The following is a 25046-nucleotide window of genomic DNA, read 5'->3' as shown; positions in this document are numbered from 1 at the left end:
GTGGGCTTCGGCGTCCGAGGGCTGGGTTCCAGTTCCCACTCTCTGCATGTCGATCACGTAGTTATTGAACTTCACAGAGCCCCGGTTTCTTCATCTGCCAAAAAGTACTGCCCGTTATGTGGGACTGTTGTGAGGATTAGAAATCGGGCAGGTGACAGCTCTGGTGTCATTAGTGGCTGCCTGACCTGCCCAGGTGAGGAGCTGCTTACTGGATCACCTGTGTTGGAACCTAGTGCCAGAGTAATCCCAGCACTCGGACCCTCAGAGGAAGCGGCCGCTTAGGTTTTCTGCCCGTTCTATTTTTCTTGGGTCCTAGATTTTGAGCAAGGGACAGACCAAGTGGGAGGTCAGCTGCCTAGGCAGAGTTAGGAAGTGGATGAGAGCACCTGGCCCCCTTTGCCTTTTACTTTAGTGGACGTATTGTTTGCGTTCAGGTATTGTGCGTGCACGTAAGTCAAAGTGCTGCAAGGCTTATGATAAAGATGGCAGCTCCCTCCCCAGCGCAGTAACTCTGGAGCCGCCTCCTTGTGTACCTGTTTCTCTAAGGAAAAACCTGAGATTGCTATCTTTTGATTTTTCAATTTTGTCCATTACCTTTAAAGTTCATCCAAGGAAGAATGAAGCTTCAGAGATTTAACCTCCCACTCCCATAGATGTCTTTCGCCTATCCGTTTAATATATTCCTACCACGGTTTTTGGTTGAATATTTATTATACGACTTGTTATTTTTCCTAAAGTAGTTAATTACTTGGTTTTTTCATTTGCTTGTGGTTCTGTGTACTCACAGTTCATGCCTAAGTCTCCTGCAGGGCTTTAAATGCCCCGCAGCAGTGCGGGGAGGTGTGCTGGGTCACGTTTCTCTTGGAGCTTTCCCTCCGGGAGCCTCTGAGCTCTGCTCTTGTTGGGACTGACCGGTATCCAGGCCTGCGCACGTCCTCATCCTGGGATGGCCAGCTTCTCTCATCGCCTCTTTTCTGTCTTGGGGCCCCCGGTTCTGGGATCCGGTGGCTTCCTTTTTCTCGGTTTACTCCCTCGTTTCTGTGGAACACACCCCCCAGTAGCTTTCTGAGAAAGAGTGCATGCGAGGTAAGTGTCTGGCAGGCTTGCATGTCAGAGGAAGTCTTCATTCTGTCCTCAGTCTTAACTGATGGTTCACCTAAGTGTCGTTTTCCCTCAGACTCTGGGAGGCAGGGCGCCATTTCCTTTTAGCGTCCAGTGTCACTGTTGAAAATTCCACTGCCTTTGGGATTCCTCACGCTTTATATGTGACCTGTTGTGCCGTCTGGACAATGTGCCTCGGGGTGGGTCTTTTTCATTCATTTTGCTGAGCAATCTTTTAGTGGAGTGAATTTTGTCCTTTAACTCTGGGACACTTTCTCATATTGTTTTCTGATTTTCCTTACGTCTGCTCTCTGTGACTTCTTTTTCTGCAGCTCATGGTACTTGGATGTTGATGTCTGGTTTTGATTTTCTTACCTTCTCACCATCACTCACTTCATTGTCTTTTTGTTTTAGTCCCTGCTGGATTTCCTCAACTCCATCTTCCTACTCTTTAGCCAAATTTCAAAAAATCTTGCTACATTTTTATTTCTTTTGTAAGTGAGCCCTGCTAGAATTTCACTGGTGCAATATCTTCTATCATCTCACCAAGGGTGTTAATTGTAGAGTAAAAATTTTTTCCTGCCTGAGCCCTGATTCCTCTGATTTCCTTTCTTCTGTCTGTTTTGGCCTCTGACTGTGTTCAATGGGGGGTTTCTCAGAGGCCTGATGACATCGTGTGTTTGTGTGTAAGAACTGGACGTCTGTGCGCTGTTGGTAAGCCGTGTGTGTGTGTGGGGAGGGGGAATGGCGTCACAGGGACCTGGCCGTGTCTTTGGGGAACCTCTCATGTTGACATCTGTAGGCTTTTCCTCCCCAGCCTGTTTCTCTTCTCCGTCCCCAGTTGTTAGCCCGGCTGCCAGATTTGAGAGCCGAGAGGGCAAGAGGGCCGGGGTCTCTGCGGTCACCGTGTCTGTATTTTCACTTTGTGCTCCTGTTGTTCACCCCTGGCCTCACTGCCTGTCACCCTGGGGCCTGATACTCCCCAGCCTGGTCTCTGGTGTCTTGGTGCACCCCTGAGAACACCCTCTGCTGGGGTGGGATGGAGGGCGCGGTCACCGGGTGGGGCCCGACTGCTCCTCATACGGTTCCGGGTCAGACTGCAGCTCCTGGGCTCCTAGTCCCTGAGACCCCTGGGCTCTGTCCACAGCTCGGTTTGCATCTTGTGGCTGCCCTTCCCTGGCGCCCCTCCCGGGACTTTGGTTTCAATTTTCTCTGCTCAGCTGAGCCAGTCCACTCATCTGGTTCCTTCCAGCTTTCAAACGTCTATCCTCAGAGGGCCTTGCTTTTTCATTCCTTTATTGTTGATTTCATGGGTGTCAGCGACAGGCAGGGACAAGTGTGGTCATTCAAAGCACCCTGTCCTGTGTAAGTGCCCTGTAGGTCCTCTGTCCGACCCCATCAACACCTGCTTGGGCACCCCCCCCCCCAGCACCACATACACACCTGCCTGGAGGGTATCAGAGAGCTGAAAGGGGTGTCAAGGTCAGGACCTTTATACCACCTCCTCATGGAACAGATGGGGAAACTGAGGCCCAAGGAGAGGGAGGGCCTCGCCCCAGGTCGCATGGTGAGGTGGTAGCAGAGCTGAGCTGAACCCAGCGTCCTGACTCCCAGTCCAGGGCTGTCCTGTGGCCTCGTGGCGCCAGCTGTGGCATAGGCCATGATGTCACAGACTCTGGATGTCTGCTGGGTGAGTGAAAACCGTGACAGCTGCCACCTGACAGGCTGACTTCGTCTTAACAATGGTGGTTACTGTCTGTGGCCTTTATGTGGCCTCCCAGGACATCCTGCAGCCGACTGCTCAGGTGACCTTGGGTGAGTCATGTGACTCTCTGGTCCTTGCCATCTGTCACAAGGGGACAGTGATACCTTGTGGGTTCAGTGCCTGTGTGTTGAGCACCTACTTGTTACCATGCCCTGGCTCAGGGCAGAGAGAGGAAGCGGCAAGGACAGCCTTGGGGCTCCCAGTCTCGGGGAACAGACACGCCAGCTGGCAGTGGTCGCATAGTCCTGCCAGGGCTGTGAGAGACACACCGCCTGTTTGTAGGGTGCATCCGTTACCCTGCTAGGGTTGGGGCAAGAGGGTGCTCTTGGAAAGCATCTTGGAGGAGGTGGCTCTGGGCCGACTGATCAAGGGTGAGTTGAGTTGGAGTTGACTTAGAAGGAAGGGCAGGAAGGGGATGCCGGGTGCACGGAACAGCATAAGCAAACGTCAGGAGGCCTTGTGCAGCCCAGAGTGGCGAGAGGTGAGGTCAGAGCACCAGCAGGGGGCGCCGCCGCCCCCAACACCTGTGATTACCACCCGAGCCACGCGTGAGGCCTGCAGGGGCCTTTTGTGAATGTCTTGGGGCACGTGTGTTCTGCCAGACTCGACTTCCAGGGAGGTTCCCACAAGTCCTTCTGGCCACAGGCAGCCTTAACTCTGGGGGGAATCCAGGAAACCACCTGCTGTCCTTTTCAGCCTAAAGTCGTGTGAGCTCTGCGGCAGCGATGGAAAGGAGCGGTTGGAGACGATTAGGACTGAATGTTCCTGTTTTTAAAACATTTCCCTGGAAAAACAAATGTTTGAAAGTTAAACATTTTGGCTATTAGGATGGAACAGAAGAAAGATCACATTTGTCTTTTAAATGCAGCACCAATGCTGAGTCGCACGTCCAGACACCTCCACACGGGACCCACGGGGCTGGGCCAGGCTGGTGGCCTGAACCTGGTGGAGGGTCTGCTGTCCCAGGACCTGTCTGTCCCACAGGGGGTGTCGTGGCCGTCCTGGGCTCCCATGAGCTGCTGTGTGGCCCCGGGCAGGTGACCTGACCTTCTAGCGTCTCTGTTCTCATCTCCGGCTTCGCAGCTCTCGTTTCTGGGCCATGTGGTAGATTACACCGTTAATCCTCCTGAATATCCCATAATGCAGTGAGAACAGCCACCGTCCAGTTTGTATCAACCTTGCCTTTTAGTTTCTGCTTTCTGATGCTTCGACATCTGAGGCCTTGCTGGCCCTGGGGAACATCCCCCCAGGGCTAACCAGTTCCTCCAGACAGCAAACAGCTTACCCTCCATACGCAAACCCGCCACGCCTCAGCCCACACCCCAGCCACCCCCTTGTGGGGGTCTCACACTTGGTCCTCGATCCACCTGCCTCATCACCGCAGGGCCAGCACCAGACAGCTGGGGACAGCCCCTATGCCCCAGAGCCTGCCAGAATTATTCAAACCCACCGGTCCCCAGCCTATTTTCCCTGCCTCGCCTGTCCCTTCCTTCTGGAACCACAACAGAGGCTCTTGCCCACGTTTTCCCCTCCCCTTCCACCTCCTGAGCCACCTGGTGCTTCCCCATGTGGCCCTGCGCGGCGTGGCGTGGCTCCTGTTTCCAGGAAATGGTGCGTATCAACCGCCGTCACGACAGTCATCTCTGCGTCTCCATGTCTTACCAAACCTGCTTCAGACACACCCCCACGTAAGTACAACACGGGGCTCCGTGTGTCTGCCCTGGCTCGATTGTTACAAGGACCCCATGGACATCCTTGCTTTACAGACGGGGACACTGAGGCTCAGGGAAGTGAGGGCTCTCACCCCCGCCAGAGGGCCGTAGGAGGTAGAGATGGGTGGAGGCCCCACAGCCCACACCCCTGCCTGTCCTCCGTGCAACGGGGAGGGCGGCCGTTGCCTGCTGGGGGCCTGGAGGCTGAAGGCAAAGTGCTAATCACAGGCTGGGCCTGGGGAGATGCTCGGTGCAGGCCGGAGCCGACTTCCGCAGGGGCAGCCGGGCTTTGTGCTCCTGCAGCTCAGCCCCGCCGCTGCCCTGCACCCGACTCCAGAGCTCTCCCGCCTGGGCAGGTCGCACACAGAATCCCCTTTCTCTGCATCGCAGGCCGCACCCTCCTGGGTGCTTGGCCGTGGGATTCCTGAGCCGCACCCAGACCCCACGGTGGCCTGGGCCGGCGGGCAGAGCTCGCTCCGCTCCAGCCTTGTTCGAGACCGCGCCGTAGCGGGAAGTCTGCTGCTGGTGTGAATCTCCCAGACACCGGCGAGTGTTTAAACACAGAACTGTCAAAGACGTACTAAAAATGCAATCAGAGATCGTTATGCCGTCTCTTTATTCCATCCCCCTCTGCTGTGCTCCGCGAGATGGGAATGGGCGGAAGAAGCCGTAAGTGGGCATTTTCCTGATTGTCACCGCATTTAGAGAACACTAAAACTCCGCCGGGCTCCATACGCCGCTCCGGGAATGGCGTGGATGGCGGAGAAGCTTGCACATATCTTGTTGAATTTAACAGATTATGCAGTTTGGAGGCAGCACTTTCTGCTAAATGGGATGGGTAAGTGTTAGCAATGAAGAATTGTAACCTTTTGGAGGGAGATTAATCTCGGAAGCGCAAATAGCAGAGATTTCCATTTGCATCCCCCCGCCGCACATCAGCCACGCTGGCTCTCACGGGCCGTGTGTGGGGACGCAGTCCGTCTGGACAGACACATGTGGCAAAGGAAGAGTTAAAGCAGGGCCAGGCTCTGCTGCTTTGCCAATTACTGCACAATGTCGCTTCACCCCCAGGAAACCCATGGCTAGTGCCGGCATCTCTAGCGAGCCTGAGAGGGAAGCGTTTGGGAAGCAGGCGTGAATGCCGCCCTGCGGAATACAGGTGCACGTCATTGCCCGCAGCTCTGAAAAGCAGGGGGCAGGGCTGCTTTCGAGTCTAGGACATGGTGCTAGATCAGAGATCGGGAGGTCCGCGTCCTGGCCCCCCCAGCAGGGTCCACCTGGCGTGTCTCCAGTGGCAGGACGTGGCCTGGGCTGCAGTCCCTGCTCCGTTCTTCCTGCACGTCCTCAATTCCTTCCAGTGCCCCAAACCATCCGCCTGTTGGGCACGTCCTGCCAGAGGCTGGTCGTTGTTCAGGTGTCCATGAGGCAGGAGGCCGGGGTTCCAGTCCCAGCTCGCCACTGTCTTGCTGTGTGATCCTGGGTAAGTCCCTTGCCCTCTCTGAGCTTTGGTTGCCTCCTCGTTCCAATGAATGGCGTGGACTGGAAGCGCTGCAGGCCTCTCCACCGTGCCTTGTTCACTGTGTCTCCAGCAGAGCCACGCCAGGGTCTGGAACATGGCGCGTGCCCAGGCAGGGCTTGTGGAGAGCTGACCAGCGCTGGGGGGCTTTATAGCAGGCACAGGGTCAGGGACGAAAGAGAGCGTGTGGCTTGGTGGGCTTTGGGGTAGGTAGGCTGAGTGGATTCCTAGCTTCTTTGGGTTGATGAGGGGAGGGGGTGAGAAAAGGCATTTGGACCCATGAGTCCCCTCGCTGAGCCTTGCCAAGGCCGGCACAGCCCCCCAGGCACCTGCTGCTGCCTGCGGTGCCAGCCTGGGTGCCTCAGACAGCTGGCTTTCTTCCCCGTGCCGTGCCGCCCTTGGTCCACGGGGCGCTGGTGTGTTCTGGCTCCCAGGTCCACGCCGCCCGATCTCTTTCGCACCTGCCTGGAGAACACCCGCTCTGCTTCTGGTGCCTTGTCAGGGCAGCCGTTCCCATCGGTCCCCGAGGTGGCTCCCTGTGTGTCAGCCTTGTGTGCTGCAGGGAAGGGCAAGGGGAACAGCATTGCTTCCCTCTGTGTGCAGGCATTGGGCGGAAGAGTTTGTGTTCATCTCATTCCCCCACAAAGCCCCTGCGAATCAGTCGGTTGGTTGAGGCCCCCAGCCCCTCCCTCATTCCTGCCCAGGCAGAGGGTGGAGAAGAAACTAAGCAAGGAAGCCTGTGACGACGGTCGCTGGGCATTCTGTCCACAGTCGGGCTGGTAAAAGCTGCAGGGTGATGTGAGCGCTGGACGATGAATGCAGCCTTGGGCTGTAACAACAGAGGTAGCAGCCCTGGAACAGAGGAGGGGACTCCTCTCCTGTGATGGTCAGGCCATGCCAGAGCTTCAGTTCTCTCTCTTCCACCCCCCTGCTAGAGAGCAGGTCCAGCTGGAGGAGATTCAGAGGTGGACACTCAGGACTGTGTGTGAGGGAGTGGGTCTGAAAAACAGTTGGAGGAAAAGGAGGGACGCGGGGGTCAGTCAGTAGAGAGGAGACAGTCAGCCCTGTCTAAGGATGGAGGGATTGATACATGCGTCCATCCACCCATCCGTCAGCCCGTCCTTCTGTCCATCCATGTGTGCGTCTGTGTATCTGTCCATCTATAAACCAGCCTTCTGCCTGTCCACCCGTCCGTCCATCGCCCACTGCGAGGCAGGGCGGGTGATGGTTCAGAGTGTGCCTCAGGACACCGCCACAGGGCCCATCCAGCGCCCACTGTCCTCTGTGATGGTAATACTGTCCATCATTTCAGTATAGATTTGTGTAACCTCAGGCAGTGTCTGTGAGCCTCGTTGTCCCCAGCTGTGACATGGGGGGGTAACGCTTAGGTGTCTGTGAAGCTCGTACACCGGCGCGAGCTGCCGGGGCCAGGTAGACACACAGACGGGCACACTCGTGGCTGGACCTGCAGCTCAGCAGGCCGTGGTGCTGGACGGGTCCTGTGTTCGTGGATGGCATGCCCCTGCCGCCACGCCGTGGGCCACCCACCTTGTGGGAGAGACCAGACAATGAGGGTGTCACCCCAGCAGGTGGTGGCTCCTGCCCGGCTGCCCGGCTTTGTGTGCACCCTTTCCTGGGAGGGAAGGAGCCCCAGCCATCCTCCTCTGCCGGGTGGGAAGAAGAGGGGAGAGCTGACTGCTTCCCGCACACCCCCAATCCTGGTCGTCGGGAGCTGCAGGAATAAATGAAGCTGCACAGTTGGAGTAATTTGCTAATTTGCTTAAGTGACACCCCCAGTCAGAGACCGGACATAAATACATGAGAGCGGGCCGCGGCCCCTCAGCCTGGGCGGCACCGGAGCAGGATGGATGGGTGATGTGAAGTGGAAACACGGATGAATCAGAGCCTGATGGCAGGCGGCGGCGGCCACCTCCTCCCCAGCCAGGGTGGACTCTTGCTGCCTCCCCACTGCGGTATGTCGGGGAGGGGCCCAGCAAGGGGTCCCACACCTTCTCTGTGGTCTAGTGGCCTTGGAGGAGTCTGAGGCATTAACCCTGCTCCCCACGGCCTGCGCGTTGTCAAAGGTTTCTGTGCACCAGGGCGCACTCGGTGCTGTTAGTGCCTCGTTGGCTGGACTCCTGCTGGGGCTCTCTGGGGACACACCCGCTCCTGTGAGGGGAATGAGCAGGCGGCTGAGTACCCCGGCTGGGCCGATGGGTGGGCTGCACGGAAAGATAGGAGTGTGGGGGATGGGGAGGGAGGGGTGGGGAGAGCTTCACCTCTGGCCGGAGTGGATGCCCCCGGGCCAGGGGCCAGGTCTGCCCCCTTCATGTCTCCAGGGACTGTGGCAGGGGCCAGGAACCCAAACACCAGCTGAGTGCGCCGCACCTTAAAATGAGCGAAGTGGCCTGGGTGTGAGTCAGTAGGGACAGGTGGGGCCGGGGGCAAACTGGACATTTCTATCCTGTCTGAGGGGACACAGACGCTCAGCACTCCCTGACTGGGCCAGGAGTGCCAGATGTTACATTTCATTTATTTATTTTTAGAGAACAGAAACAATGAAGTGTTATCGGGAATCTCTCAAATTTTTAACGTTGGCAACAAATTCAAATTCAAAAAAGAAAAAGTTGTGCCAAACAAAATAAGTCTGTGGGTGGGTCTGGCCTACACGCGTCTAGTTTGCAAACTCCGGCTCAGGGAAGCTGACTTTTTTTATTTTTTTTAACATAAAAAGTTGTGTACTTTTCCATTCATGATCTTGCAAGAACAGCCTTGCAAGGTAGGTGTTGCTGTTCTCATTTTACAGGTGAGGAAACTGAGGCATAGACAGGCTAAACTGTACAGCTGGTTGGTAGCAGAGCGGGGCCTGGGACCCAGGCTGCCGGAGCTGAGAGCCACGGCTGTCGTGGCCCCAAGGCCTCCCCGAGTTGAAAATGCCGAAGCAGGGAGAACACTGTTCTCCCAAATCTGTAAAGAAGTCTGGGATGGGTGGTGAGTCAGTGACGAGTGGACCGGTTTCTGCCTCTTGCTCCTGGGCTCCTGCCCCCGTCCCCCACGGCCCGGCCCACTGGAGGGGCCAGTCTTGGAATTGGCCATTGCCGTGGTCACAGGCGTGTGACTGGACAGACGGTGCAGGTCCCTCCTGGGGAGGGGCGTGGAGAAGTTCATAACTGGGTTCTGGATTCTTCTGTGTCACCGCGATTAGAACATAACAGCAGTGGTTGTTACAGCACACGGTTTGTTGTTCAGCCATGAACCTCACCTGCCCTTCCCTGGAGCTCAGCCCGGGGGCTGGGCACCGAACTCCTTCCTGGATACTTACTGGGAGCGGAGTCTGCGCGCAGATCTTCTGTTCTGATCCCATGTCGTGAGCCTCAGTTTCCAGTTAGACCCATAGTCCTCAGTGTCTGCAGCAGAGGCGTTTCTGGAATTCGGTTCCCAAGGAATGCTCTTGCAGCGGGACAGGTGGCGTTTCATGTCACGGTCAAGGGTGGCAAAGGCTCTGCTGCTCCTGGACTGCTAGGTCACCCCAGGAGACAGACCACGGTGCCCGGGAGGGTGAGGAGTGAGGGGAGTCCCAGGGAATGGGCTCAGGGGAGCCTGAGCTCCCTTTATTCCCTGGGAAGGGGCAGTCCCCAGGCTCACACATCTGATTAGAGGGGAAACCGAGGCTCAGAGCGGTTAAGTAACTTGCCCGGGTGCGAGGTGATAGGACCGGGTTTGAACCCAGGTCAGCTGGCTCCACAGCCAGGACCGTTGCCTTGCGTGTGGCTCGGTGGGGTGGGGGAGCCTGTCCAGCCCCTCCCACTGGTCTCAGGGGCTGACACCAGCAGGGGCCTGGGCAGGCAGGGCCATGGGGACAGTGATCCGGGGACAGCGGTTGGGGGGCAGCAGCAGGGGTGCCCCTACCAGCGATTCGGGCGGCTGCCGTCCGCCCTGCTCCTTCGGGCGTGCCGTGGCTTCCGGAAGGGCCCACAGCCGTGCGCCGTGTGTCTGTCCGTGTCCGCCCCTGCAGGCAGCCTGCCCTACGAGTACAAGATCGTGATCGCCGGCAACCACGAGCTGACCTTTGACCAGGAGTTCATGGCCGACCTCATCAAGCAGGACTTTTACTACTTCCCGTCCGTGTCGAAGCTGAAGCCCGAGAGCTACGAGAACGTGCAGTCGCTGCTGACCAACTGCATCTACCTGCAGGACTCGGAGGTCACCGTGCGCGGCTTCAGGATCTACGGCTCCCCGTGGTGAGTGGCCGGGGCGCTCCCGACCGCCAGCGAGTCTGGGGCTGGGCAGAGTGCGGAGCGGGTGGGCGGTTGCGGAGGCAGCAGCATCCTCTGCGTGCTGCCCTCTGGGCCTCTGTTCCCCGTATCTAAGCGACGGCAGTAATATCCGCTGTGCCCTGCGACGCACTGTGCTGTACTGCGTCACATACACGCAGGTATTGTTTTTATCTTCATTTTTCAGGTGAGGAACCTGGGGCACAGAGAGGGTGAGGACTTGTGGAAAGTCACACAGCTAGGAAGGGGCAGAGCTGGGATTAAGCCCGGGCAGCTCGGTTCCAGAGCCACCCGTTTCAACCGTCATTCTGGGGTGCTAGGGATCTTCCCCACTGCTTGTCTTCCTTCCCCCTCCGAGAGGTGCACGGGGTGACAATGACGATCGAGCAGCCTCACTGAGGAAGGGCAGTCGGAATTTTCCTGGGTGGCCAAAAGCCTGATTTACTCTGTGAGGGTGGCAGTTGTTAAAACAAATACACATCTAGCCCAGATTCTTCGTGTGGGACAAAGTGATTATGCCTCTACTCTGAGCTCACCTGGCTGGGTGGGGATCAAGGTGAGAACAGGTCACGACTGTTCTGTGTGATGGTCGTTGTGTCTGTGGGAGCCCTGGTGATGATGGTGATGATGGTGATGATGGTGATGGTGATGATGGTGATGGTGATGCTGGTGATGGTAATAATGATGGTGATGATGGTGGTGGTGATGATGGTGGTGATGATGGTGATGATGGTGATGGTGATGGTGGCGGTGATGATGGTGATGATGGTGATGGTGATGATGGTGATGATGATGGTGGCGGTGATGATGGTGGTGGTGTGGTGATGATTAAGACAATGGTGATGGTGCCAAGTGCTGGCAGAGTGAGGCAGGTACCATACACAGAAAGGAGAGACCATACGTGCTTCATAGTGTGGCTTGATCTTGGAAGGCTCCCTGGAGGAGGTGTGGTGACTTGAGCCTTAAGGGAAGAGAAGGCTATTCATAGGCAGGGAGGGGGCAGTGTGGGGGTAACACGGCCTGAGGCTGCACTATCAGCTGGAGCAGCATAGGCAGGGAGGCTGAGGGGCCATTTGGGGGACTGTATTGGTGGGGGGACTTCAGGGAGAGCTACTGTCAACAGACTGCATCTGGGAAACCCCCAGGCTGCCCTGGTTGGTGCCACATGGTGACCACCTGGTGGCTGGAGGCTGCAGGCAGATTTAGGACCTGGTCCCATCTGCCAAGCCCTCCTCATAAAGCAGAGGGGAAGGGGGTGAGGGGCTGTCCCATCTTCCTGGGCCCCAGCAGGTGCCTGCTGTCATCTCCTTGGTCTTTGCGATGTACGTGGTCTCCGTGAACCCTCCCTGTAGCCTGTGAGGTCCCAGACAGGGACCTTTGGAGCTCTCAAGGATGCAGGAAACTTGGTACCAAGGGCAAGGTGGGGAGAGGAGAGGAGGCAGCCGATCTGCCTAACGAGTCACTGGAGCCCCGACCCGGGGGAGAAGGCTGGTTAGGCAAAAAATGAGAAGGAGGGCAGGGCGTTCTAGGAGGGGCCCAGCGTGAGCAAAGGCCCAGGGCGTGGGGAGGGGCTGCAGTGTAAGGTGCAGGCAGAGGGGGAGTGGAGGAGGTGGCATAGAGGGCAGCGGGAGAGCCCGGGGGGTCTGGGCTGCATCTCTTTGCCCAGTGGTCTCACCCCTCCCCCACGCTTCTTTTCTTTAAGTTGTATTTTGTAGAGGTTAAGAGCACGGCTTTGGAACCAAACTGCGCTCAAATCTTGGCCTCACCTTTTACTGGCTGGGTGACCCTGGGTGAATCACTTAACCTCCCTGTGCCTCAGTTTCCTCCTCTGCAAAATGAGAATGACAGTGTGCTTCCCCCAGCGGGTGGTTGTAAGGGTGTCAGGAGGGTTCAGCTGAGCCCGGTGCCAGGATGGACACATCGTCCTTGTTACCTGCCGCAGAGCCCGTCCTCCCGGCACGGCCTTGCCCGGAGCCCAGTGTGTGGGGTGGAGGATGGTGAGGGACGGGGCCTGACAGGCGTCTCTCGGGGTCCTGCCCCTACCCCCAGAGCAGTCCTGTGCGCCCTGACGCTGGGCTCTGAAGAACCCCGCTGCCAACCGGCTCGCTAGGCTCAGGGGGAACTGAGGGCTGGGGTGGGCCCAGCCCTGTGGCCCTCTGCTGCTGGGGGCCAAGCCACCAACTCGACCCTGCTTTTGGCTCCTGTGGCTTCCAGCGTGAGCAGTTCTGGACTCCCCACTTCCCAGTTGCCCCCGGGGCCTGAGTACAAGTGGCGCTTTCTCCTTGACGCCCTCACCAGCTGGGCGCACGCACGCAGCCTGGAGTGGGACTCAAACCCAGGAGATGGCTTTGAGGGCCGTGCAACCCTGCTCCAAGAGGGCTTGGTGAGATCCTGGAGGGCTCCCTGTTGGAGGGGGCATTTGAGCGAGGACCAGAAGCATGGTGGGGTTTCCATGGTGGAAGAGGCAGGGACGACCCACACATCCGAGCCCCTGTTACGTGCCAGCTCTGTGCCAGACTCTCTGTGGGGCTGATGTCATTTAACAGCTCTTAACGCCGAGGACTGAACGGCCCCTCCTCTGCCCCGCAGCGCAGGCCGCGCCGGAGCCCCCGTGGTTTCTCTCAGGCCCCGTCGGGCTGGGAGCAGGTGGTGGGAGGCGAGGCCCGGGCTCATTTGCTGGGCAAGTTTCACTGAATTTCCAACTGGTATGAGCTAATTGCTTGCATCTGCTTCCATGGCGACAGGGAATCAACCCTGAGCAGCTCTGGCTGCCACTTGCCCCCTGGGCCTGGGTGCCTGGGAAACCGGGTCCCTGCCACCCAGCCACAGCATGGGCTGTTCACATTGGGGTGACACTGCTTTTTAGCTGTGTGACTTTGGGCAAGTGACTTAGCCTCTCTGGTCCCTCTGTCTAGTGTGGGTGTTGTGAGGGCTGCGGGGCCCATCGAGCTGAAGGCCTGGCCCGGGGAGCCCTGGGTGTCGGTTGTGGTGCCCGTCACTGGGTGCTCCCGCGGGGCGGGAGGAGGATGGCTTTATCCGAGCTGGCAACCTCAACGGCCCCCAGGCAGGGCGAGGCCTACAAGTACCCCTTTTATAAAAAGAAGGGCAAGTGGAGGCCCGGTGGGGGGATGTGGCGTGCCCAGGGCCACACGGCGCGTGGGCCTCCAGGTTGGAGGCCACTCTGTGTCCTCTCCCAGACTCCTCCCGTGTGCCAGGCCTCGGTCCTCAGGGCGCCGTAGGACTTGTGCACAGGCCTTACTGGCCCCGTGAGGACATTGAGGCCTGGGGGTCTCATGAGCCGAGGAATGAATTTGCCGCTCATTCATCAAGTATATGTCATGTTCCAGGGAGCCCTGGGACACGGCACGAAGAGGCGCAGCTCCGCCTTTGGGGTCCACACTCTCGGGGGAGACACACAGCCCATGGCCAGGTCCTTGATTCAGCGAGAGCCGGGAAGGGGGGGCCCCGGGAGCGGGGTCGGGACGGTTTCCCACCGGAGAGCCGCAGGCTGAAGGGACACCGGCGGCCATGGGGGCTGGGGAAGGGTGTGGCAGGCGGAGGGAACAGCCCGGGCAAAGGCTGGAGGCTTGAGAGGGCCTGGGGGCCTGGCTGGGTCTCCGTGAGAGAGCGGAGCTGGGCAGCCAGCCCGTGCTTGGCGCCACCAGAACCGGTCCTTGGGTCCTCGGCCACCATCTTCCCCCAGCCGTGCCGCCGGGAGCCAGGACTTTGCAGAGTGGCCTAACCCCCTCGGGAGAGTCGTGTCGCCTCCCCGAGCCCTGCTTTCTGGCCAGAAAGTAGGAAGATGACGTGAGGTGATCTGGGGGCTGGGGCTGGGCACTGCCCCGCTAGGGTCCTCAGCTGCTGGTGTCCCCAGGTGACGCCAGAAGCCGCACAAGTGGAAGTGTCATTAACTGACCCTAAGAAGGTGTTGGCGGCTGAAGAAGCTCCTGGCCTGGCCGCTGATTCTGCCTGGGGGCGGGCAGCTACGTGGGGTTGTGCAGCCCCCCACTGACTGGCTGTTGGGGTTCAGGCCGGGGCGCTCAGCCCTGCTGGCACCGGGTGCCTGGGCATATGGCAGCTCATTAGGAGGGTCCGGGTGACAAAGCTGATGGTGGTCATTATTAAATTCAGTTGTTCAGAATCTTCCCTTTCTCTTTCCCCTGCCCTTAACCCATGGCTCCCACGTGGATTCCGGAGCCGGTCTGCGGCCGGAGAAGCACGGCTACCCCGGTAGGCGGGGGTCAGGGACCCGCAAACACCAGCCGCGAGTGACCTAACGGCTGTGGCCTCAGGGGCACATGGCCAGGCTGGCTGGGGCCGAGGGGCAGATGTGTTCCACGTGGCCCTAGAAGGCAGAGCAGGGGGCAGAGGGACGTGGCAAGAGGCAGTCTCACTAGTGTGGGAGAACTCCGGCATAGGCAGGAGCCCAGAGCAGAGGCCATGTGACCTTACCAAGTAGTGAGCTGCCCGTCACAAGAGGTGTGCAAACAGGGGTTAGTCGTGGGTGGGCCCGGTGTCCTTCCAGCCCCTTGCTCCTTGAAGGAACACAGTTCCTCTGCCTGGGGCTGATGCTCCACCCTGTACGCAGAGGGTTGCACAGGCCCGTTCCCAGGGGAGGTCTTCCATGCCAGGCGTGGGAGGCTGGCCTTGACACTGAGGACGCTCTAAAGCAAGCCAGGAGGGGGAAGCAAGAAGCAAACTCACGGTTACGGCCACTGAGTGATACCGCCAGGGGGCACTCCGCTTGGGAGGTCGGTGGGCGGGTTTCAGTGGTTCCGACATGGCTCGTGCTTAGGCCGCACACTCTGAGCTGTGGCTTGGCGTGTGCCTGGCCCTGTGCACGGCTCAGGAGCCCCCGAAATGGATCAAGCCTGGCCCTGCCATCCTGGAGCTCAGGCCAGGAGGCTGGGGCGGGGGTCTGCGACCGTTGACAACCTGTGCTTGCCGGGCCTCGGCGCAGCCAGTTCTTGTTTCCCGTGCGCATTTGGTCCCCGCAGTGGCCCTGTGACCAGGCACCTTTACCAAGCCCACGTGCAGGAGCTGCCGAGAGGCAGGAGAACCTTTTTTTTATTTTTATAAGAGACAGGCTCTTGCTCTGTCACCCAGGCTGGAGTGCAGTGGCGTCATCATAGCTCACTGCAGCCTCCAACTCCTGGTCTCAAGGGATCCTCCCGCCTCGGCCTCCCACAGTGCCGGGATTACAGGCATGCACCACTGTGCCCGGCCTAAGCTGTCTCCAAAGCGAGTGTGCCAGTCTGCTTCCCTGCCAGCAGTACCTCGCCTTGCCTCCTGCCCGCACTTGGCATTGTAGGACTTGTACATTTTGTCCGTTCGGACGGCGCGTGCTGGCGTCCCGGCGTGGTTCTCGTCTGTCTTCTCCTGTTGACCAGTGAAATCGGCAATCTTTCCACGTTTATGGCCACTTAGATTTACTCTTTTGAGACGTGCTCGTCCTTCGCCCATCTAACAAAATAGTCGGCTTCCCTTTTTCTTATTGGCTCGTAGAGACCGTTCACGTATTCTGAGCACGAGCGTGATTCCTCTCCCAGCTGTAACGTCACAGTGGCCTTTCCTCCCCTGTGCCCTGCCTTTCCCTGTCTTCACGGAGCTTTCAGATGAACAGTTTTAAACTTTGGTGTAGTCAAACGCCTTAGTGTTTTTCTTTGTGGCAGCTGCTTCCGGCACCTGCCGAGGGAACCTCGCCTCGTCCAAAGTCGTGAACATTTGTTTCTATATCGTCTTGCAGAGCTTTTTCACGCCTGGATGTTGGATCCACCAGAAGCGGTGGTGGTGACGGTGTGAGGCAGGGATCCCATTTTGGGTTTTCCCACGTGGACACCCACCTGGCCTGGCCCCGTGGGCAGAAAGCCTGCCCTCTGCCCGCTCCGCGCTGCCGCCTCATCGGGCACGCGGCGTCGCGAGTAGCTCTCGCTCCTGCTCCACTGGTCCAGTCGGGGCAGGGCCACACTGTCTTAATGACTCCAGCAGTTCCATTAATTTCTTTAATATCTCTTTTCCTGCTAGAACATCTGAGGCTCCGTGAGGGAAGGGACTGGAATCTCTCTCTGCTGTGGACCCGACGCCGGTGCTTGGGCGGGTCCAGCTCGTCGTAGTAAATCTCTGTTGAGGGGATGGAAACGACGGGTGAGCCAGCGACGGACGCCGGGCCGTGGGGACTCAGTTGAAATCCAGGCCTGGCCTGCACGTCCTGCGTTCGACTCTTTCTGTGGCCTCCTCTCAGTCCCACCGCCAGCTCTCTGCCCGCTGGTTCCGTCCTCGTCCTCCTTGCTGCCGCCTCTAAGGCAAGGTCTGGCGGAGCCCTGCCTGGCGTGCCACGCTGCCCCTGCAATGCCATCCCCGTCGCCCCCAGGCCAAGGCCGCCCCCAGCCCAGATCCTGTGCCCCGCCTTCCCCTAGCAGGGCTCCCTTCCTGCAGCCCTTGTCCGGGTGGCCGGGAAGGGCCGAGAATCTCACTGGGGCCGCGTGTCTCTGACTTTCCCGGGCACAGGGAAGCCGTCTGTGGCCCCCTCGGGTGCGGACTCGGCACTGGGCCTTCGCCGAGAGCGGCTTAGAGGAAGGGGGCGGGAACCAACTGCAGGAGAAGAGGAAGAACTCAGCTGTTACCAAATCCTAAGTGTTAAAAAAAAATTCCGTATACATACCGTATTCATTTATGGGTTTTGGATGCATTTTTTGTTCTCATTTAACTGAAAACGGCCTTGATTTTTTTAAAAAAAGAGTGAGCGAGAGAGTGAAATTGGCACGCAGTGAGTCCATCTGGTCTAATTACTTCTGGTATTTTGCAAGAAGGAATCTAAACCTGCTGAGACATTAAACTTTGAGAAGTGGCTGCGGGGCCCGTTGCTGGGCGTCTGGGCTCGGGTCCTGGTTCTCGGCTTGGAAGTTGGGCTGCCTCCCGGCAGGGCTGAAGCTCGGGGCCGCAGGGGTGTCCGGGACACCCTGCGCAGCTCCGCCAGGGCCTGGGGTCAGCGCCCCCAGGTAGCCGGGGGCCACGCAGGGCCGTTCTGGAGCACATGCCCTGTGTGTGGCCTCGGGTCGGAATCCCGGCTTTCTGTGAAATGGCAACAGGGTTGGTCCCCTGGTGGCGTTTTTCTCAGGATTTGAGGAGGGCACTTGTGTGCATCGCTTGGTGCCCAGTCGGCATCCACACGCCTGCTGCTGGCTGCTCAAGACCACCGAGGTTGGGGATGGGGTGATGAAGGTGGTCTGTGTGCAGCCCCAGAGCGGGACAGAGCTGCCCCAGGGAGGCACGGCCGGGGCTGGGCGGTTCCGCGGTCTTGTCCCTGCCTTCGTGCGCAGTCGGGCTATTGGGTAGGTGGGGCCGGAACCGAGCAGCCTGGGAACAGTAGATCTGTCCTCTGAAGGAGCCGGGGGCTCACGTGTCGCTGCGGCCCGTGATGGTAACTGTCGTGCCTCCGTCCTGCGGCTCGGGGGCTCAGCTGCCCAGGCCTGCAGAGCAGCCTGTGAGCAGAGACTCTTGTCCCCATCTTACAGCTCGAGTAAGGCGCCACGGGAATCTGGCGGCCAGGCTGGGCTTGGGTGGGTGGAAGGATGGGGTCCTGCCCAGGACCGTGCACAGCAAGCTGCTGAATTTCTTCTTTTGAAACTTTATAAATGTCCTTTGCAGAGAAAATGGACACGGGATGTTGTCACGAATCTCTGGCATCCTCCTTGCCTCTCACGAGAATGGGGCCGAGGTCCCGAGTGGAGTGCGGTGGCTGCGTTCCTGGCCAGCCCTGAGGCAGCTCCTGCCGCCCCGGCTGTCACTGGCCGCGGCCACAGCCACGTGCTGTTGTGTGACAACGGTGAGGGCGGCCCTGCCCGTCTTGGCCCCTGTCCCATGGCCGTGTTCTGCCCGGGCTTCAAGGCCGCCCAGTGACGCCACCCTTTCCAGGAAGCCCCGCGAGGCCAGTGTGGACTGCCAGCCCCTGCGGTGCCCAGGCCCTCGGCCCTTCCTCCCGGCTCCGCGTGGGGAGTGGGCCAAGCACCTGCCCCAAATCCTTTGCTCTTTCTCCTAAGAAACATTTTCAATCTTTCAAAAAACATTTATTTTTTAGCCTCTGTCCAGTAATTCTCTGAAGTCTTTGGGATATTGTAATTTTGGATTGCATGCTCACGTGCAGCACCGTTCTGTCTGGGGGAGTCCTGGGCGGCCTGGTTGGGGGTGCGGCCTGGTTGAGGGGATACAGCCTGGTTGGGGGGTGCCCCTCGGGATTGTGTCTGCCTCAGTCTGCAGGTGTGCCCAGCAGGGACCACTTCGAGTGAATTTCCTGGCTTGGGGCTTCCTGGACCGCACAGGTTCACGCCGAGGACAGCCCCGGCGAGAGGCCTGGGGTTCCGGGCCCCCCTCTCCCTGCAGTCAGCGGCGGCCTTTCCGGTCTGCTCTCTTCTGAGGCCTCTGGGGCCCAGCTTCTCGGGGTCGCAAGTCCATCTCCCCCTTAACCAGCTGAGGCTTCTCTCTCGCGGCCTCACAACCGTGAAGACCTGCGTCCCCCGGTTCCGAGGCCAGCAGTCTCTGCGCATCTAGAGCAGCGTTGGTGACATGTTGTCTTGTATTTCAGGGTGGCTTCAGCACGAGGCTGCGGCCTTCCCTAGTTTGTTCAAGCAGGTGAGGCAGAGACTTCCCCTTCACATCTGAGACCCCGCACTCCGCAGACTTCCCGTGAGCTGCGACCTGCACAACTGTCCCTTAATCTGCCTGGCAGCAGGGCAAGGCAGGGCTGTGTCCTTTCCCATTTTACAGACAGGCCACATAAGGCCTGAGCAGGTCAAGTGACGGGCCGAGATCTCAGCCCTAGGAAGATGCGGCACCGGGTCCCAACCCAGATGTCTGGGCTTGGTCAGCTCCAGGGCGGCCGGCCTTGACCAGCCCCGTGGGCAGCTGCTTCCCGACCTCCCCCTGCCCAGCCCTCTGGCAGCCCCTGTTGGGCTGCAGAACCCAGAACGGGGCTGGGCTGTGGGCTCCTGGATTCCTGTCCCCTTCCATGTATTCTTCCTGAGCCCCGGGACAGTATTTCCCGTCCGTCTCTTGAGCCCAGAGTGAGGAATTGCTTGTGTCTGTTCAGGGGTAGCCGTCAACCCTGTCACCAGGGCGCACTGTAAACCCCGCTCCAAGCCTCCCCAGGACAGGGGGCCATCCTGTGATCGAGGAGCTTGGCACAGGGCACAGGTCGGGGGGGCCCCAGGGGACCCAGCAGTGTCCACTGTACGTGGTCCCATGGCTGCTCCTTTCCCTCCCCCCACTTCCCCCAATGGGCTCTTAGAATCCTGAGCCCAACGTAGCAGCGCTTGACGAATTCTGATGCAGGGAAAGAACTTCCTCACCGTCGCTGGCCCCTTGCTGTGCTGCCTCCGCGCACACACGCACACACACGTACACACACATGCACACACGCACACACACACACATGTACACATGCACACATACACATGCACATGCACACACATACACATGCATGCATGCACATGCACATGTACACATGCACACATGCATGCATTCACACGATCACGATGCACTCACACATTCGCACACATTCACACTCACACATTCGCACACATTCACACTCACACATTCACACGCACATGCATGATTTCTCTTTTGCCGCTTCCTGTCTTTATCTTCCTTTCGCGTGCCCAGAGAAACTGATTTCGCATTGCTGTCTTTTTCTTTTTAGAGGGCCCCTCGCACACACGTGCACACTATTCTACATGAGATTAATGTTTGAGACGAGTCATCTGCCTTCCTCCCGCTGCAGCGTCCCAGCGAAACAAAAGATGAATGATTCTGCACGTCGGAAGGGTGGGGAAATTAATTAGGAATGACAAAGGACCCCATTCTTCGGTTCCACTCATCTTGCTGCTGACTTGCGTGGCTGTGTGCCCTGGCAAGGTGTCTGAGTGACAGGCTTTGGGGACGCGGTGCTGGCTCCGCACAGCCCCGACCCCTCCTGGGCAGTCGTTGGGCCCCAGGCGGGGCAGGCGGGCGGAGCCGGACCCTATTGCCGATGCCCTCAGCATCCGTCCCCGGCCTGCCAACCTGGGAAATGCAGACACGGGCTGGGCAGGTGACAGAGGAAGTTTGGGCGGCGGGATGTCCCCAGGAGAAAGAGACTGCCCCTAGAATGAGGAGTCAGCACGCCGCAGTCTGGCCTCGGCGCAGGCATGAGCTCGCTTGGGAACTGGGCCCATCTCTGACCTCTCTGAGCCTCAGTTTCCCCTGCTGCAGAATGGGAATCCAGCCTCACTGGAGTGTCTAGGGCCAATGACAGGTGTCTTCCTCACCAGAGACACTCATAATATTGGCCATGGCCTTGGCCGGCTTCCTGGAAGTGGCCGGCTTCTTTGGGGAGGGAGATGCTGGGGCGGGAGGGAGAGCGTCTGGCCTGGGGCGGGGCAGTGGGTCTGGGCAGCCTCCTCTGAGAGCTCGGTGGCTGCACCAGCTGCATGGCTGGGACGTGCCTCTCCCCCTGTGCTGAGTCACAGCTTTTACCCTGTAGGGTGGAGACACCAAAGCCACCCGCAGAGGGCTGTGAAGGGGAGGAGGTGAGAGACCGCCTGACCCTGGCGTAAGAGGCCACTTTCTTCCAAAGGGTTTTCTCGGTGGTGGCTGCCTAGGCAGACACAGAGTTCCCAGCACTCAGCCTCACCCTGGGTCCCCGCCCTGGGTTCCTGCCCTGGGCCATGGGCTGCCTGGGGAAGCAGGGAGGGTCCCCCAGGGGAGGGGAGCCTTCCTAGGGGTCGGGATGCAGCGTTCTGGGCCAGGCTTCGCCTCTGAGGCCTCATCTGTGGAATGGGCACATACTTCCCCAGGTGTGTTCGTGGGTGGGTGAGAGAGACTAGGCTACTCGGCAGATGGGGGGGTTCTCTTCATGTATTGTTCTTTGTGTTGATGTAGGTCTCGGGCCTCATGGCTGTCGGGGACTCTAGGCTGGGGCTCCTGCCAGGGGGTGCAGAGAGCAGAGGGCTCACGCGTAGTTTCTCCTACCTGCCTGCCAGGTAGAGCACCTGCTCGTTCATTCCAAATTTCATTCATCCTTCATTCACTCATTCATTCATGCCCGCCTTGAACAAGCCCTCCCTGAAGCCCACCTGGGCATGAGGGATTCAGGGACAGATGTGACCTGCGCCCACCGAGGAGCCCGCACGGGGCAGTCGGGTGGAGGGGGCGTGACCAGGGAAACTCCTGGAAGAGGTGGCCTTTGAGCCAGCTCTTAGTGCATATGGGGCATGGATGACAAGGAGAGGCTAGGAAGGGCGTTTCGGATTTTTGGACCAGCACGAGCAAAGACCTAGAGGTGGGGCAAGGCCAGGCTGTGCTGTTACAGCTGATGTGAGTGGTTGACTTGCGGTGGCCGGGGTGGTTGGGGGGGATGGTCTGAGCAGGATGCTCTGAAAGGTGGGCTGGGGCAGGTCTCACGGGCCCATGTGCCAGGCCAGGAGGAGGCAGTGGGGAACCATGGGAGGTTTTGGAGCACAGGAGTAGCATGCAGGAACGTGAGAGGTGGGGACCCGGAGCCAGAGCTGCAGGCTTAGGGGAGGCCTGGCGGGGCAGGGACTGGGCTGGGATCGGGCAGGGGACCTGGGGGGAGCTGCTCAGAGGGGCAGTCAGGAAGTCGCCGTTGAAGAGGGGAGCCTTGGCCTGGCCCCCCGAGTCCTCTTGGCACCAGCCATCAGCGTGGGCACAGGATGCAGGAGCCCGAAGCCCTGGTCCACGCCCCTCTTGCTTCCTGTGTGTGCTCAGACACACTGCGTGGCTTCTCTGTGCGTCCGTTTCTAGTCTCTAATGAGGGCCTCCCGACAGCTTTGTCCTGAGGATTAACTGATGAGGCAGTGGCCGGTACGGGGGTTCGCTGAGGGGCGTGATTCCCGGTCACAGTTTCCTCATTCTGGGATGGTAGCAAAGGGCATGGCCCTGGCTCTGTCGCTTGGAAAGCTCTCCCTGCCTCGGTTTCTGCATCTGTAAGATGGGGGCAGTGATGGCAGCTGCCTCTGTGGGGTGGGGGGTGGGCGGTGAGGTTTGAGTTGGACGTTCCTGGAGAGGCCTTTGGAGCTCCGTCTGTGTCGGTGTCCCCTTGGTGTCCCCTGGGCTTTCCATTGAGGGAGGACCCCTGTCCTCTGCTCTCGGGCATTGCCCTGGCCTGGGTGCACCGCTGGCTCAGCCCCACCCAGAGGCACCCCCAGCACCTCCTCTGTCCCCGAGCCCCAGCGCCCTAGGAAATGGGGTGCAGCCAGGGGTGGCTGTTGCCCAGGCGAATTAAGTGACCTTGGGGTGCACCTACCTGCCCAGGGGCCGTGCACCTTACCTGGGCGATAGGAAACCTGAGCAGCGCCGGCTCCGCCTCTGCCATTCTCCGCAGACAAGTATTTTCTTCGCTGTGTGCAGTTAAAGAACCCGGAATTCTCGCTTGGTAGGGGGGACCGTTTAATGATTGGCCACGAGGAGGTCATTTATATTGGCTAAGCGGGCTTAATTAGACTGGATTCGAAGGTTACCATAAGCACACAAAAAAGCTGCTAAGGGGTTAACCTCTGAGAGATTACATTGTATTCAGCGCTCTGTTAAAGTTTGAATTAATTTTTCCCATGGGTTTGTTCACATTCTAATTTTCAACTAAATGAGACATCTGTTTCAGAAAAGGAAAATTTGCTCTGGTTGTCATGGCAACTATCATTCTGTAAGAAAATTATTCCAATGGTTACTTTAGAACAGAAAGACAGAAATTCAGGACATAAAGCCGCCTCCCATCGCTTCGCCGGAATTCTGATCCGCCCGCCCTGCTCGCGGGCTGTGAGGTGGGCAGGCCCGGGGCTCCCGGCCCGCGGGGTGGCGAGGCTGGGTCCCCGCGCCAGGTTGTGCTGGAAACCCGTACCCTTGGGGCGCCCAAGCAGAGGGTCTCAGGCATTCATGGGTCTCGGCCCACGGTGGCAGTGGTGGCGGTGAGGGGCCGCCGAGCACTTGCCGCCCCTGTCCACAGGGCGTGGGACGGCGGCCACAGAGATCAATCCCATACGCTGCTCTCTGGGTGTGGCGAGGCTCGTTCATCACCAGGCACGGCGAGCTGGGCGCATCCGGGGCACCCTCGCCTCGAGGGAGGACCAGCCCTTCGTCTCCTGTGCCCACGGCAGACCCCGGGTTGCTTTGCATGAGCACAGGGCAGCGGGCTGTCCCGGCCTTGGGGGCCGCTCAAAGGCCTCTGGTCATTGAGGTCAGCCCTGCTCACCTTTGAGTGAGGCCGTCATCCTGAGGGTGGCTCTCTCCAGCCAGCAGACTGTCCTGGGAACTGTCTCTTCTGGATGTTTCTGTGCACGATTTGACTTCCTGCTCCTCCCAAATTCTCATAAAAGCTAGAACTTCACCTCTTCCCATTGACGGAGCTCCTAGGTGTCCACAAGTGTTTCCACAGCGGTGGAGCAGTCTGCCCCTCTGACACCTCCTCTGTGCCCCCCGGCCCCGGGCAGTGGGTACAGAAGAGAGCAAAGCCCCCTCCCTGCCCTCGTGGGGTGAGGTCTGGGGACCCAGGCATCACGATTCCATTTTTACGCAGGAGGAAACCGAGGCCGGGAGAGGTGAGGTGCCCAGCCAGGGGCAGAGCCAGGATGTCTGACGCCAGCGTCCGTGCCCTTTCCACCCCATTACAGGGGCGCGAGGCCGCCACCCGCCCTCTGGGACGCAACGCTCTGGAGTCAGCTGCCCCCGCCCCAGATCCTGCGGGCAAGGCTGGCTCTGCTGTGCATCTGGGGATGTTCTCGTGGCCCCACAGAGGGGTGAGCTGGAGAGGGAGGCAGGAGCGACAGTAGGAACAGTTCCAGACCAGCTGCCCTGTTGAGACCTGGTTCTTGACCCAGGTCTGCCTGGGACTTGCCGTGTGACGCTGGGAAGTGGAGCGACGTCTCTGGGCATTATGGAAGGCTGGTGAGGTGGGTTCCAGCTTCCCAAGATTTGAGATCATGTGTTTCCAAGAAGCTGGCAGGAAACCGTCACCCCTGGAGGAAGGCTCCTCGGGGCCGGGTGATGGGAAGGCAGGACAGGCAGATGCTCCCTCCACCAGGGGCCGGCTTCTGGGTGTCTGCAGGGTCTCTGGTATGTTTGAGTGTCTCTGTGGGACAACCGCCCCCTGCTGTGGCTCATGAGAACTACCAGACAGGCTTTCTCCGTACTGATGAGGTCTCGCCCCACCTTGTGAACATTTGATAAGATTTTTAAAAAATGGAGCCTGCACCGGGCATGAGCGGCTTCCTTTTCCGTCGGTGGGGGCGCTGGCGGTCCCAGGGGCACCATGGGTGGCTTCCAGGCTGCTGCGGCCTTCCCTGCAGCCCACCGGGGGGGCTCTGCGCGTGCTCAGGACCGAGTGCTTCGGAATCTCCAGCTCGCGGGTGGTGGGGGCAGCCTCCGGGAGCTGCTGCTGCGGGGGGGCTGCCGGCCGCTCTCCACCAGGAACCGCGGCAGGAAGGCATTTTACGCTGGGAGTCAGTGCACGTGGGTGTGGGTGTCTGTTTAAACAGAAATGTATGGAACTGAAGTATCCCTTCCTACCCGATGTACTCTGATATTTCCTATTCTTTAAAAAAGAAATGCAGTTTGCATCAGACCCTGCCCCAGGCCAAAGGTTTTTCATCCAGACTCTATGGGTGGGTCTCAGGAGGGTCCATGATAATAAC

The 25046-nt window shown here is 59.2% G+C and overlaps 1 protein-coding gene across 3 annotated transcripts in view; it reads left to right on the top strand.

Moving 5' to 3' along the window:
• Positions 1-25046, top strand: part of MPPED1 (metallophosphoesterase domain containing 1) — a 78538-nt gene that overhangs the window by 38813 nt on the left and 14679 nt on the right. For all 3 annotated transcript variants that reach the window (XM_012638011.1, XM_012638013.1, XM_012638012.1), the window contains one exon: positions 10110-10335. In XM_012638011.1, coding sequence (XP_012493465.1) covers positions 10110-10335 — 226 coding nt within the window. The remainder of the gene's footprint in view (positions 1-10109; positions 10336-25046) is intronic.

Source organism: Propithecus coquereli, unplaced genomic scaffold (assembly GCF_000956105.1).
Source record: "Propithecus coquereli isolate 6110/MARCELLA unplaced genomic scaffold, Pcoq_1.0 Scaffold126, whole genome shotgun sequence".
Lineage (NCBI taxonomy): Eukaryota > Metazoa > Chordata > Mammalia > Primates > Indriidae > Propithecus > Propithecus coquereli.
The sequence above is the reverse complement of the archived record's forward strand: the minus strand, read 5'-3'. Positions and strand labels throughout refer to the sequence as shown.